Here is a 13909-nt window from a genome sequence, read left to right as displayed (position 1 = left end):
CACTATGAGTTTGGATGAGACTCTCATGGTCGTTTAACTTGGCATGGGTACAGCTTCTATACTGCACCAAGAATGTGTGCATTATGTACGCAGACTGTATAGATGTCAACAGTTTAGTGATGGCAGAACATACAAAGCTGGGAGAGGGAAAAGGGTACTGAGGTTGGCACTACTAAGGAAGCAATGTGGGTGAAGTGATAAGAAATGGAGAAAGGACGAGATAAATGGGGGTAGAGTCTTCAGGACTTTGAATGTCAAAGTAAAAAGCTTGACTTTAGCTATAGCTTTCAAGGTATAATCCATGGAAGAATTCACAAAAGGGATACTGCAGTCCTTCTGACAGACAAGAAAGATACAATTTTGCCACAAAAATATGGACAGAGCGAGTAGAGGACGGCTAGCTGCAGGTATCAGAGGGAGTGACAAGGAAGGGAGTGCAGTAATGAAGGCAACAGATCTTTAAGGCAGGGAGAAGCCGTTTATCTGCTAAGATCAGAAAAATAGAAAGATTTTTAACATGTTATTGGGGTAGAAGTGGCCAGAGTTGATTATTACTTGGATTAAAAAAACCCAGAAAATGAATTAACCCAAGACAGTGGGCAACAAGGGGTTCAGGTTACAGGAAATGGATGGCCAAAAATTTATGAAGAAATAGTAGTTCCCATGTCTTCTTTATTGAAGAGCAAGGCTTCAAAATTAAATGTCACATATAGGAGAGTGAAAGCAAGGAGATGTGTACAAGGTGGAGAAATATATTTGGAAATCGTTGTCACGGAGTGGGGCCTGCAAGCGGCCATGAGCTCGCTAGCACCCCCTGCCGTGTCAATTAAGGTGATCCAGCATCCTCAACTCACCTGCCACGTCTTTGCTGTTATGAAGTTCAGTATGGAAGGCTGCCTGCTTTCACCTTAGACACCGCACTAGTGTTACCTCCGTTCCCCATGGGGTGCTCCAACACCCCAATGCGTGCCTCCTACCTCCCCTTCAGCACGCCCCAAGCCTCGCAGATGTCCCTGGATGTTATTAGGTTCCTTGCCCTCTAGCGCCCTCTCTGGCGCCCCTGGGCTCGTCACGTCCTGGTGCCCCTCTCTGGCACCCTAGAGCTTGCTACACACCTGGCGCCCCTGGGCTTGTCATGCCCTGACGCCCCTCTCAGGTATTCCTAGACTTATTACACGCCTGGCACCCATGGGCTGCTCGTGCAACTTGCGCCCCTCTTACCGGCGCCTCTGGGCCGGTCACATACCTGGTGCCCCTTTACCGGCGCCTCTGGGCTGGTCCTGCAACCTGCACCCCTTTACCGGTGCCCTTTGGGCTTGCCACGTAACCCGTGCCCCTTTACCGGCGCCTCTGGGCTAGTCACGCAGCCAGTGCCCCTCTATTGGGGTCCCTGGGCTTGCCTCACCCAGGCAACTCCCCACCAGGGCCTGTCTGGTGCTCTCCATGCTCCTTGCCCTCTCTGGGGCCTATACCGCGCTGCCCGCGCTCCTTGCCTGCTCTGGGGGCTTCTCGTGGTTGGGGCTCAGGCGGTCTTAGCCTTACCTGGCCCCCAGACCCGCCTTCTCGGGCCTAGCTTGCGCACTTCCCGCGCTTGGGGCTCAGGTGGCCCGTAGCCGTGCCTGGCCCCTGACCCTTCTTCTGGGTTGTATACCCCGCTGGGCAGAATACTGCCCCCTTACGGGGCCTATGTCGCACTTCTCACGCTTGTGCTGCGCTTCCTCGCCCCCTCTGGGGCCTGTGCCGCGCTTCCCACCCCCTCTGGGGCCTGTGCCGCGCTTCCCACCCCCTCTGGGGCCTGTGCCGTGCTTCCCACCCCCTCTGGGGCCTGTGCCGCGCTTCCCACCCCCTCTGGAGCCTGTGCGCCCTTTCGCGATCACGCCCCTTCTGGGGTCTTGCTCGCGCGGTTCCCGTGCTGCATGCCCTCTCGGGCTGGGGCTACAACCCCCACACACCTAGTGCCTCACCGGCGCTCTCCCGCCACGTCCAACTGCGGCGCCAAACGCCGTGCCCACCTGGCACCGCTCAACTGTGCCCCTGCTGGGCACCGGGAACCCCCAAGCTACTGGGGAGTAGCCCATGAGGCGTCCTCTCACCCCTACAGCCTCACCCGGTCCTCCGGTATAACAATAACTCATCCACGAGCCAAACGGCTGCAACATAAACAACAAGGAGCCTCCAGGCTCATGGCAGAAACTTCAAGCCACCCCGGCTCCCAACCATACCTCCCTTAGGGTTTGCACTCTCCCGCATCATTGCAGCCGGTCAGCGTGTTCAGGCTGCAACCCTCGACTCGGCCTGCTCAGCTCTCCCACAGAGCTCGAGCTCCTGCTCCTGCGGCTGCCAGAAAGGAACTGCTCGCTAGGCTCTGGCCTGGGCTGTTTATAAAGGCCCAGCCCTGCCCCTTCTGGCCACATGACCTGCCTGGTTGCCCCAGCAACCGGCACCTGAGCTGCCCTGCTGATTGGCAGTTCTCCTTAATTTCTCTCCAGGCACGGGGCACCCTAGTGCCCCCGTGACAATCACCACCATCGAATCAATGGCTAAATTTCTTCAAGTCTAAGAAGTAACCTAAAAAGAAGAGCCAGCCAAAGAATCCTCTAAGACTTCTCCAAGATAGAGGAAGTAAGTAGAGGAGTAACTGGAGCAACAGTAGGAGAATTCACCATACATGATTTCTATCACAGTAATACCTGAAGTGACTCACTGAGTTTGGGGCTCCCTCATACTGTGCTGTCCAAATACAGATTATGAGACAAGTCCAGATAAGCTTAGGAAGAGAAGCCAGAGGGAAGTGAAACAAAAGCCAAGGGAGGGAAGGATGTTAAACCCAAGGAAGTGTGCAACAGTATCTCTGGCAAAAATGTCAAAGGTTATGAGTATGGAACAAAGACAGAAGAAGTTACTACAGCACTTGTAGGTAGTTCAAGGAGTGCAGCGTTGGAAAGGATGAATAGGGAATGGGGTAGGATTTTTATTAATTTTATTTTTTAGAGGACAGGAACATGTTCATTCTGATGACAAAGAGCTGGAAGTTATGGATTATGGATGAAGAAAGGGCAGGGTTTAAATCTGGCCAAAAAGCTATCATCCATGCATACCTACCATACATAAATGCACAACAAGTTAAAAACAGCAACAGGACCACTCATCTATCCTCTACAAATCATAATGTTTACTTGAAAACTGAACATCTGGATGGAAGCATAATAGTATCATCATTAGGAAGTACTTTCAGCTTTGATTTCTCCTGTGGGGTCCACTTTGGTCTATAGAAGATGACTGCCTCCAAAGAAAGCTGACTGCTAAAAAGGCAGGGCTAGTTCCATGCCACACAGAGCATCACAAGGATTGACATTTGAAGTCAAAAGACCCGTTACAAGAAACAAGCTTACTATCTGTTCAGCTCTCCTCAGTTTATAAGGCCTTTTTACATTTTCAGAAGAATATCTCCTTATATATAGGCACTATTTGGTATTTCTAGTTAAGAAACTTATATGGACATGAAGGAGCTCAACACTCGTACATGTCACTGTGGAAAGCAGAAAATAAGTGGAACATTTAGGAGACACTCAGCAAGGACAGCCTGGATTATCATCCAGAAATCCTTCAATATTATAACTTGATAGTACTTGTGCAAATCCTTTAAAAGATGGAGACTGAGCTTGCTCATTTAGAGAAGATATGCATGTATTTTTAAGGTTGCACTGTAAATTAAAGTTGAAAATAATATTACTTAGTATTGATTTAGCGTACCACTATATTTTCTGTCTAGCTTTTTGTGGTCTGATTTGCAGAAGTGATGAATACTCACAACTCTCACTAAAATCACTGAGATCTGTGTGTGATAAGCACCTCTGAAACACAGGTCCAAACAATCTGTTGGGACTGAGACTATTTACAATGAAAACAATCTAGGTATTAAGGAAGACAAATGCTGAGATCCATGGAAAAGGACAGCATATATAATCTTTTCTAAATAACAAGTCTGAACATAATGAAAATGTAACTTACCATTTTCAACATGAGCAAGTCTGTGCATGAGAGGTAGCCATACAAGGCACTGAGGAGGTGGATCAGCCATCAATGTGTCTAAAAACATGTTTAGCATTATCTTTTTCTGTAAAAGAAACAAAAGCATGACTCTATTAATGATAGAGAACAACTCTTTAAAAAAAAAAAGTCATTCAGTATTTTTTTTAGTGAGTGCCATTAGTATATGTTCACTGTTGTAGAGAACAAACGATCACATGCCTTGCCCAATGAATTTTCAGTCTAAAATAGACAGTACATCACAAACAAGATGAGGACCTCCTGGGGCTGCAGTGGTGGCAATCTGGCGTGTGGAGCCTGGCTGGCAGCTGGAGCATGGCTCTGGCCAGCCAGGCTCCAGTTTCAGGTGGTGCACGCTGCTGCCATGCTGCTGCCACATGTGCCACCCCACTTTTTTCAGGCATGGGATTTTTTAACACCAGGATCTCCCAGTGTCAAAAGCCTGCCACGCTGCAAATCAGAAGTGCATGGCATGTATTGTCTATGGTGCCACAGCTGGGTCTGCATACTGCATGTGCACGCTCGGCTGGATGCACCCTGCAAGTTACAGCAGAAAGTCTTCGAAAAGAGCGTGTTTTAAGGGGGTATTTGAGTCCGAATAAAGATGGTTGCTTAGAACTAAAGAGAGGTAATCCAAACACAATCAGGCAGCGCCAGAAGAGAGAGACAAGGAAAGGGATAATTGAAAGAACTCTTCAAGCAGGAGACAGAAGACAAAGTTAAGAGAAAATGGGGCAGGGCAGAATTGTGCTAAGATCTGAAGAACTGGAGAACAACGCTGAAGATTTGGGGAAGAAGGTGAGTAACATGGCATTTCAAGAGAAAACAGTCTGTCCGAGGCCCTGCTGTTTTGTAGATAGTCTTGAACTCAAACAAAGGAGAAAGAATGAAAGAGAAATGATGAAAATACTTTCTAATGGAGACAACAGGCTGGAACAAGGGCTAAGAAACCTGTATAACGGGAACATGTACTTCGGGCTTCCGGAATGGGGGAAGCGGGGAGGTTGGGGGAAAGCAAACAAACAGAAAAACCCAAAACATGGGAAACAAGAAGCCGCTCGTGCCCAGCCACTCCCTCATTTTTCAGTGAAAGCCAAATTCCCTGCTCTCAGACAGGCGACTCAAGAAGGAAAACCAAGAAAAGTACAGATCCCTTACTGAATGCAGACAGCAATCTAACACTAGATGATGAAGAAGGCTGAAATACTGAATAAAGTATTCACCTCTACCATGAGTTCTGAGGTATTTAATGTCATTTTTACTTCAGACTTCACAAATAATGTCAGCTAGCTGCCAGCGAACACCAAAAGTCCTTCAAGCGCTTGTCCAAGTGGAACTCGCTGGGAAACCCCAATCCTAATGCAGAGCAAAGGACTACCCTTCCTTAAGAGGGAAGGGAAGCAGATGTCCCCATCAGTGCATAAGGCTTTGTAAAGTTGTGAAAGGAACTCCATGTTGCTGCCCTGGATATCAATGATAGGAACATTTTTAACACAATCTACAGTATGTGAACAGGCCTGGGTTAAATGTGCCATAAATACTGCCAGATATTTGTGTCTTAGATAAATGATGGCAAAGTACAACACAAGTAGAAATCTACTTAGAATATCCTTAGGAACCGCACCACCCTTCGCTCTCATTCTTAGTCTCATATTCTCTTATTGTCTCAACAAATGAAACAGTTTAAGAGATTGTCTTAAGGGCTTTTCCCTTTTCAGATAAAAGGCAAAGCCCTTCCTGCTATCTGGTATATTAACTGAATCTCTAAAAACAGCTTGTGATTTGGAAAAGTCTGTTTTACATGGAGCTCTGAAACTACCCAAGGTACAAGTTTGGGGTACAATCTGAGCAAAAATGTATCGTGAAAGAACACTGTACACAAAGGGTCTTTTGGGGGGCTCCCAATTCCCCCACCCTCACAGCTGATGCTATTGGTGGCAAGGAAGGAATCCTTCACAGAAACATGGACAAATGAGAGGAGGCCAAAGGTTCACACTGAGGGCTTACCAGAGGTGTGAACCCTAGCCTAAGAGACCTTGCAGCACCAACGTGTGGAAAAGATGGTGTGTGCTTTTCTGTTCTTCAGTTTATCATTGATAAGCCCTCACCTTCACAGGTTCATAGTAGTTAGGGGTCAGAAGGGACCTAAATAGATCATCTAGTCTAATTCCCCGCCACCGGCCACAGCACATGCTGGGATCACACGACCCCAAACAGGTGTTCGTCCAACCTCTTTCTGAATTTACCCAAGGTAGGAGCGAGGACCATTTCCCTGGGAAGTTGATTCCAGATCCCAGCTCACCCTAACAGTGAAATAGTGCCTCCTAATCTCTAACCTGAACCTATTCTCTAGCACCTTCTGGCCATCATTCCTCATCACCCCAGGTGCTGCTGGGGGGAATAGGATCCTTCCTATTTGCTGCTGATCTCCCCTAACGAGTTTGTAGCAGCCACCAAATCCCCCCTCAGCCTCCACTTGCTGAGGCTCAACAGGTTCAGGTCCCTCAGCCTCTCCTCATAGGGCCTGCCCTGTTGCCCTCCAACCAAGCGGGTGGCCCTCCTCTGAACCCTCTCAAGGCAGGCCACATCCTTCTTAAAATGCAGTGCCCAGTACTGGATGCAGTACTCCAATTGAGGCCCAACCAATGTCACGTAGAGGGGGAGCATCACCTCTCTGGAGCGGCTTGTGATGCATCTTTGGATGCACGACAAGGTGCGGTTGGCTTTGCTGGCTGCAGTCTGACATTGGCGGCTCATGTTCATCTTGGAGTCAATAATGACTCCAGGATCCCCTTCCGCCTCTGTGCTCACAAGGGGGGAACTCTCCAGCCTGTATGTATGCTATGGATTCCTTCTCCCCAGGTGCAGCACCCTGTATTTGTCTACACTGAATCCCATCCTATTACCATCTGCCCACTTCTGTAGTCTGTCTAAATCTAATTGCATCCTCTCTCTCCCTTTGAGCGTGCCTACCTCTCCCCACAGCTTGGTGTCATCGGCAAACTTGGACAATGTGTTTTCCACCCCCTTGTCCAAGTTGCTGATGAAGATTTTGAACAGTGTTGGCCCCAGGGCCGAGCCCTGGGGGACCCCACTGTTCACATCCTGCCAGGTTGAAAATGACCCGTCCACCCCCGCTCTCTGGGTGCACCCCATCAGCCAATTTTTGACCCATCCAGCTGTGTAGGTATTAATGCCACAGTTGCTCAATTTATTAATGAGAATGGGGTGAGAGTCAGTGTCAAAGGCCTTCTTAAATTCCAGAAGAACTACGTCCATGGCAACACCATCATCCAGGGATAATAGAATCACTGAGTGGGAAGGGACCTAGACAGATCATCTAGTCCGACCCGCTGCCATGGGCAGGAAGGAGCACTGGGGGCGGCAGGGGTCATAAGACCCCAGCCAGGTGCCTGTCCAGGCTCCTCTTGAAGATCTCCAGGGAAGGTGAGAGTACCACCTCTCTGGGAGCCTATTCCAGGCTCTGGCCACCCTTACCGTGAAGTAGTTCTTCCTAATATCTAACCTAAACCTCTCCTCCCTCAGCTTGTGGCCATTGTTCCTGGTGACTCCAAGGGGGGCCCTGGGGAACAGACTTTCCCCGAGTCCCTGCTGCTGGCCCCCGATAAGGTTGTAGCAGCCACAAGATCCCCCCTCAGTCTCCTCTTGCGCAGACTGAAGAGATTTGGGTCCATCAGCCTCTCCTCATAGGGCTGGCCACGGAGGCCCCCAACCATACGAGTGGCCTCCTCTGGACCCTCTCCAGGTTCCCCACGTCCCTCTTGAAGTGCGGCGCCCAGGACTGGACACAAGACTCCAGCTGCGGCCTGACCAGCACCACATAGAGGGGGAGCAAGACCTCTCGGGACCTGTCAGTGATGCCCCTGTTGATGCAGGACAGGGTGCGGTTGGCTCTGCCTATTGCTTTGTCACATTGGCAACTCGTGTTCATCCTGGAGTCAATCCTGACTCCAAGATCCCTCTCTGCCTCTGTGCTGCCGAGAGGAGCAGCCCCTAACCTATAACCCTAATGCTGGTTCCCCCTCCCCAGGTGCAGCACCCTGCACTTGTCCTTGTTGAACCGCAGCCTGTTCAGATCCGCCCACTTCTCCAACCTATCCAGGTCTGCCTGGATGTGGTCCCTGCCTGCCGGGGTATTCACTTTACCCCACAGCTCGGTGTCATCAGTGAACTTGGACAGGGTGCTCTCCACACCCTCGTCCAGGTTGCTAATGAAGATGTTGAATAGCACCGGCCCAAGGACCGAGTCCTGGGGGACTCTGCTGCCCACACCCCCCCAGGTCGACATCGACCTGTCCACCACCACCCTCTGGAGGAGGACTGGAAGAGGGCCAATGTGGTCCCTATCTTCAAAAAGGGAAAAAAAGAGGACCCGGGAAATTACAGGCCAGTTAGTCTGACCTCAATCCCGGGTAAGCTCTTTGAAAAAATTCTCCTGGCACACATCCAGGAGGGCCTTGCGGGGGAATGCATGCTCAGGGGCAACCAACATGGGTTCATCAGTGGCAGGTCTTGTCAGACCAACCTGGTGGCCTTTTACGATCAGGTCACCAAATCATTAGACGCAGGGGTTGCTGTGGATGTAGTCTTTCTGGACTTCCGGAAGGCTTTCGACACTGTCTCTCACCCTGTCCTCATCAAAAAGCTGGGAGACTGTGGTGTCGATGCCCACACAGTCAAATGGGTCGCTAACTGGTTGGAGGGCCGCACCCAGAGGGTGGTAGTGGATGGGTTCTTCTCGACCTGGAAGGACGTGGGCAGTGGGGTTCCGCAGGGCTCGGTCCTCGGGCCCGCACTATTCAACATCTTCATCAGTGACTTGGATGACGGGGTAGAAAGCACCCTGTTCAAGTTTGCTGATGACACTAAGATGTGGGGGGATGTGGGTGCACTAGAAGGGTGCAATAGGCTACAAGCTGACCTTGACAGGTTGCAACGGTGGGCGGATGAGAATAGGATGGGGTTTAACACTGATAAGTGCAAGGTGTTGCACATGGGGAGGAAGAACCGGCACCACACTTACAGGTTGGGGAACTCCCCTCTTGCCAGCACGGAGACGGAAAAGGATCTTGGAGTCGTCATTGACTGCACGATGAACATGGGCCGGCAGTGTGGGGAGGCAGTCAAGAAGGCCAACCGTACCCTGTCATGCATCCACAGATGCATCTCGAGCAGGTCCAGGGAGGTGATCCTCCCCCTCTATGCGGCACTGGGCAGGCCGCAGCTGGAGTACTGCGTCCAGTTCTGGGCGCCACACTTCAAGAGGGACGTGGACAACATGGAAAGAGTTCAGAGGAGGCCACTCGTATGATCAGGGGTCAGCAGGGCAGGCCTTATGAGGAGAGGCTACGGGACCTGAACCTGTTTAGCCTCCACAAGAGAAGGTTAAGGGGGGACCTTGTGGCCTGCTACAAACTGGTCAGGGGGGATCAGCAGGTATTGGGGGAGTCCCTGTTCCCCCGTGCGCTGCCAGGAGTGACCAGGAATAACGGTCACAAACTGGCGGAGGGTAAGTTTAGATTAGATATTAGGAGGCGCTACTTCACAGTCAGGGCGGCTAGGGCCTGGAACCAGCTTCCAGGGGAAGTGGTGCAGGCTCCTAGCCTGGGGATTTTTAAAAGGAAGTTAGATGAGCACCTTGCCGGGGTCATCTGACCCCGGTGCTCTTTCCTGCTAAGGCAGGGGGTCGGACTAGATGATCTACCTAGGTCCCTTCCGACTCTAGCTACTATGAAACTATGAAACTATGGGTGCGCCCCTGGAGCCAGTTTGCCACCCATGTGACCATGCATTCGTCCATGCCGCAGTCCCTCAGCTTGCCCACAAGCACTGGGTGGGACACTGTGTTGAAGGCCTTCGGGAAGTCCAAGAAGATGATCATCGACTTCCTCCTTCTCATCTAAGCTCTTTGTTACCTGGTCATAGAAAGAGACCAGGTTGGTCAGGCAGGATCGGCCTGGCACGAACCCATGCTGGTTACCCCTCAACATCACTTCCCCTGCAGGGCTCTCACAAATGTGCCCCTTGATCATTTTTTCAAAGACCTTCCCCAAAACAGAAGTGAGGCTGACTGGCCTGTAGTTGCTAGGCTCTTTCTTCCTCCCCTTCTTGAAAATAGGGACACTGGCCCTTTTCCAGTCCTCAGGGACTTGGCCCGAGCACCAGGAGTCCTCGAACAGCTATGCCAATGGCTCCGCAATGATACCAGCCAATTCCCTCAGCACCCGTTAACTAGGTCTGAACTAACAGTCGGGGGACTTGCATCCTTCCTGGGCCTCTCTACGCTGTCACCCGAGAGCACCCCATTGTCAGCAGACGGGAACACGGAGGCAAAGAACTTGTTGAAGAGTTCTGCCTTCTCTCGCGCCTCCGTCACAACTCCCCTGCCCTGCCTCGTAGGGGTCCAATGTTACCCCGAGACTTCTTGCTACCTGTATACTTGAAGAAGGACTTTTTGTTATCCTTAATCCCAGAAGCTCATCTAAGCTCCAGTGCTGCTTTAGCCTTCCTTACACCAAATCCCCACAAGCTCGGGTCAGGGAGGTGTACTCCTCCTTTGTCCCTGCCCCCTGCTTCCACCGCCAGTACACTTTTTAACCTGGCCACTTAGTTACCTGATCATAAAAGACCATCAGGTTGTTCTGGCAGGAGCTGCCTTTGATGAACCCATGTTGATTTCCCCTGGGCATGATCTCCCCTGCAGGCCCCGCACAGATGTGATCCTTGATAATTTTTTCAATGATTTTCCCCAAGACCAATGTGAGGCTTATGGGCCTGTAGTTTCCTGCGTCCTCCATTCTCCCTTTCTTATAAATGGGGACCACATTAGCTAGTCTCCAATCTCCGGGCACCTGGCCCCTGGACCATGATCACTCATACAGCTGAGCCAAGGGCACAGCAATGACCCCCATCAGCTCCCTCAACACCTGTGGGTGGAGGGCATCAGGGCCCGCAGATTTAAAAACATCCAGCCCTTCCAGAAGATCCCTAACTGCTTCTGTGCAGACCCAAGACCTGGCAGTGCTATTCCCAAGACTGCCCCTACCTGTGGTGGGAGAGCTGTCCTGGTCCCTGTCCAAGAAGACAGAGGCAAAGTACTTGTTAAAAATGTCGGCTTTCTCATACGGCGTAGCCACAAGGTTATCATTTGAGTCTAGTAGGAGCCCTACATCACCTGGTGGCCTCTTCTTACTCCCAATGTATTTGAAGAATGACTTTTTGTTGTCCTTAATCCTGGTCACTAGCCTGAGCTCCACCCCCGCCTTGGCCTTCCTAATGGCCCTCCTACACTCACGGGCCCCTCCCTTCCACCGGGTGAACATCCTCCTTCTGGCCCTCAGGCATTCTCAAATGCCTCTGCTGAGCCATGGGGGTTTCAGAGCACTCTTACCCCCCTTCTTTCTCTTGGGGACTGTCACACTCTGAGCCTGGAGGATTGTCCCCTTAAGGTACGACCATTCCTCGTGGATTCCCAGTGATTATCCAGTCCCTTAGATATAGGAAATTATTTAGCAAGCACTGATGAGACTTTAAAAAATAATTTTGTTGTCTGGAGGCTGAAGAGTAGCACTCTACACTGATAACTGTTCAGGATGATAACAAATCTCAGAAATCTTGTGTTCCCCATGTGTCTGGGAAAATACCTGTTTTTCAAGTCAACAGCTACAATCCAATTTTCTTTGCCTAGCAAAGGAACTGAAGACACAACAACTATTCTGAACATTAAACGGTGAAAGAAGGAAGCGAACTGTCTGACATCGAAAGCGCCCTGCAGTCCATCTTTCTTTATAGAGGTAAGGTAGTAACTGAAAGTAAAACCTTTCCTTCTGTGTTGGGACAGTAACCATCTGCACTGGTACAGGGAAGGCAGTCTGGGACTTTGAGACGAAGCAAAGCATATCCATAAAAATAATTCAGTAGCCGTTTGCCTGCTGTTTTAATACTGAAAATATGGGGAAGGCAAGCTTGGGATAACTGACAGTGACCTTCAGTCAACCCTAAATACCAAGGTGGGCCTGCATATCTTTAGTTATATCAATTTAATTATTTTGATTTTTTTTTTAAATCACATTTTAAGCAAACTGATTAAAGTGGTATACAAGTAGTATAAAAACCTCAAGTCCAGACCTTAACTCAGTTAATTGACAATCAGTTCACTGAAGTTAACGCACGTCAGTTAATTCTGAAGAGAGAAGTAAAATATCCTTCCTTTATGTTTTAAAGCAGAGGTGCTCAACCTCCAGCCCATAAGCCAGATACGCCCCACAGAGCTGTATCATCTCACCCACAGGGCTTCCCCTGAGCCCAGAAATTTGATGGCAGGGGAACAGTGGCACTACTCCCATGCTACCAAACTTCAGACCTGAAGGCAGCCTCGGGCCCAGCATGCTAGATTGGGTGCCTGAGTCCAGTGTGCAGTGATGGGCAGCAGTAGCACTGGGCCCCAGGGCCCAATCCCAGTGTGCGGGGGTGACGGGGTAGTGCCAGGCTCCCAGGGCCCAATCCTGGTAAGTGAGGGTGGGAGGTGATGCTGCCAGGGCCCAATCCTGGTACATGGGACTCTATCCAGTCTGCAGTTCAGCCCCATGCCACTCATCCAGCCCATGGGGCCAAAAGTTTGAACACCATTGCTTTAAAGTAACAGTTGGTTTCCCTCTCCCTTCTTTCCCCCCTAAAAAGTCTCTGATCAAAGTACACAAAAAGTAATTTCCTTTGCAAGTAGCGAATTTAAATCATGCACTAAAGTTGTGCCAATTCCTTGTATTGTCTAAAGGGTTGGCCCTTCCTTTTAATTACTTGAGTCCACTTAAAACTTTTTTAGTACACACAGTATACCACCCTAAAAAGAACACACATGCAAGCTATAATAGTACCTCTTTCTGAAATCCACTGATTTCCTGTATTTCAACATGCAATATAAAAGTGACATTTTGTTATCTTACTTGTTGTGGGAAACACGTCCGTACAGAATGCTCTGTGTATCCAAAAGAAGGCCCTTCAAACACTGCTGTAGGAAGTTTTAAAACTTCTCGCAAAAACTGATCAAACTTGGTAAATATCATCAATCCATTGGAATCCGATATTTGGGAGAAAACATCTACAAGAAGAACAAAATGAAAGTAAAATCTTTAGAGTAAATACAAGCTTACTGAAAAACGTTACTTTTTCAACACACTTTTAGTTCCACTGTCTTTCTACAATGGACATACATTTATGCTATTTGTTTGCAAGATAAAATATACAGTGACAATTTGTGGACTTTATATATCGTCCAGTCACTTCCCCCTACATTCTTATACAAAAGCTGTTTCCAGTGTACTGAAAACCTTAAAAACTTAACCTGCTAACGGCAAAAAGGCAGAAGCCAGAAGGTATTATAAAAAGAATTAAGTAAAAATAACTACACTTCAACATTTGCTTCCTCAAAAGTAAACTATTCAAAATATTTTGAAAATAACACTTGAAAACGACTTGGGGATGACTGGAATTGCTTGAGGCTGAAGTACACACCCTCACACTAGGGAGGTGGATTAAGAGGCCCTTTATTTGAGGTCCATTAGGAAAGACAAAGAAATGCAAAGGAACTTCTTAGCCATACAAGGAGCATCTTCAGTAGGAAGAAAGAGGTTCAGGTAAACTCTAGGCTCCCTCAGTTCGTAACTCAAAGTGCTAGATGCAAAGTGCTTTGTCTTAACTAGGCTTCTACCAAGGGTAAGCTCATGACACTTAATAACACACCCTTTTTTCCATAATGAAATGAGAACCACAATCAAGCTCTGTAAGGTCATGGAAAGTCAAGCAGTGCAAGTTAGGAAAAGGTAGAAACACCTGACGGTCC

General features: G+C 49.2%; 1 protein-coding gene across 9 annotated transcripts in view; it reads right to left on the bottom strand.

The window, feature by feature from the left end:
* The window catches only part of DTNB (dystrobrevin beta), a 367922-nt gene that overhangs the window by 296423 nt on the left and 57590 nt on the right, over positions 1–13909 (bottom strand). For all 9 annotated transcript variants that reach the window (XM_090031193.1, XM_090031196.1, XM_090031197.1 and 6 more), the window contains 2 exons: positions 13014–13168; positions 4012–4117 (listed from right to left, as the gene is read on the bottom strand). In XM_090031193.1, the coding sequence (XP_089887319.1) occupies positions 4012–4117; positions 13014–13168 (261 nt within the window). The remainder of the gene's footprint in view (positions 1–4011; positions 4118–13013; positions 13169–13909) is intronic.

Source organism: Crocodylus siamensis, chromosome 1 (assembly GCF_052110815.1).
Source record: "Crocodylus siamensis isolate JL-2025a chromosome 1, ASM5211081v1, whole genome shotgun sequence".
Taxonomy (NCBI): Eukaryota; Metazoa; Chordata; order Crocodylia; family Crocodylidae; genus Crocodylus; species Crocodylus siamensis.
Note: the sequence above shows the minus strand (reverse complement) of the source record. Positions and strands in the feature narration are given on the sequence as shown.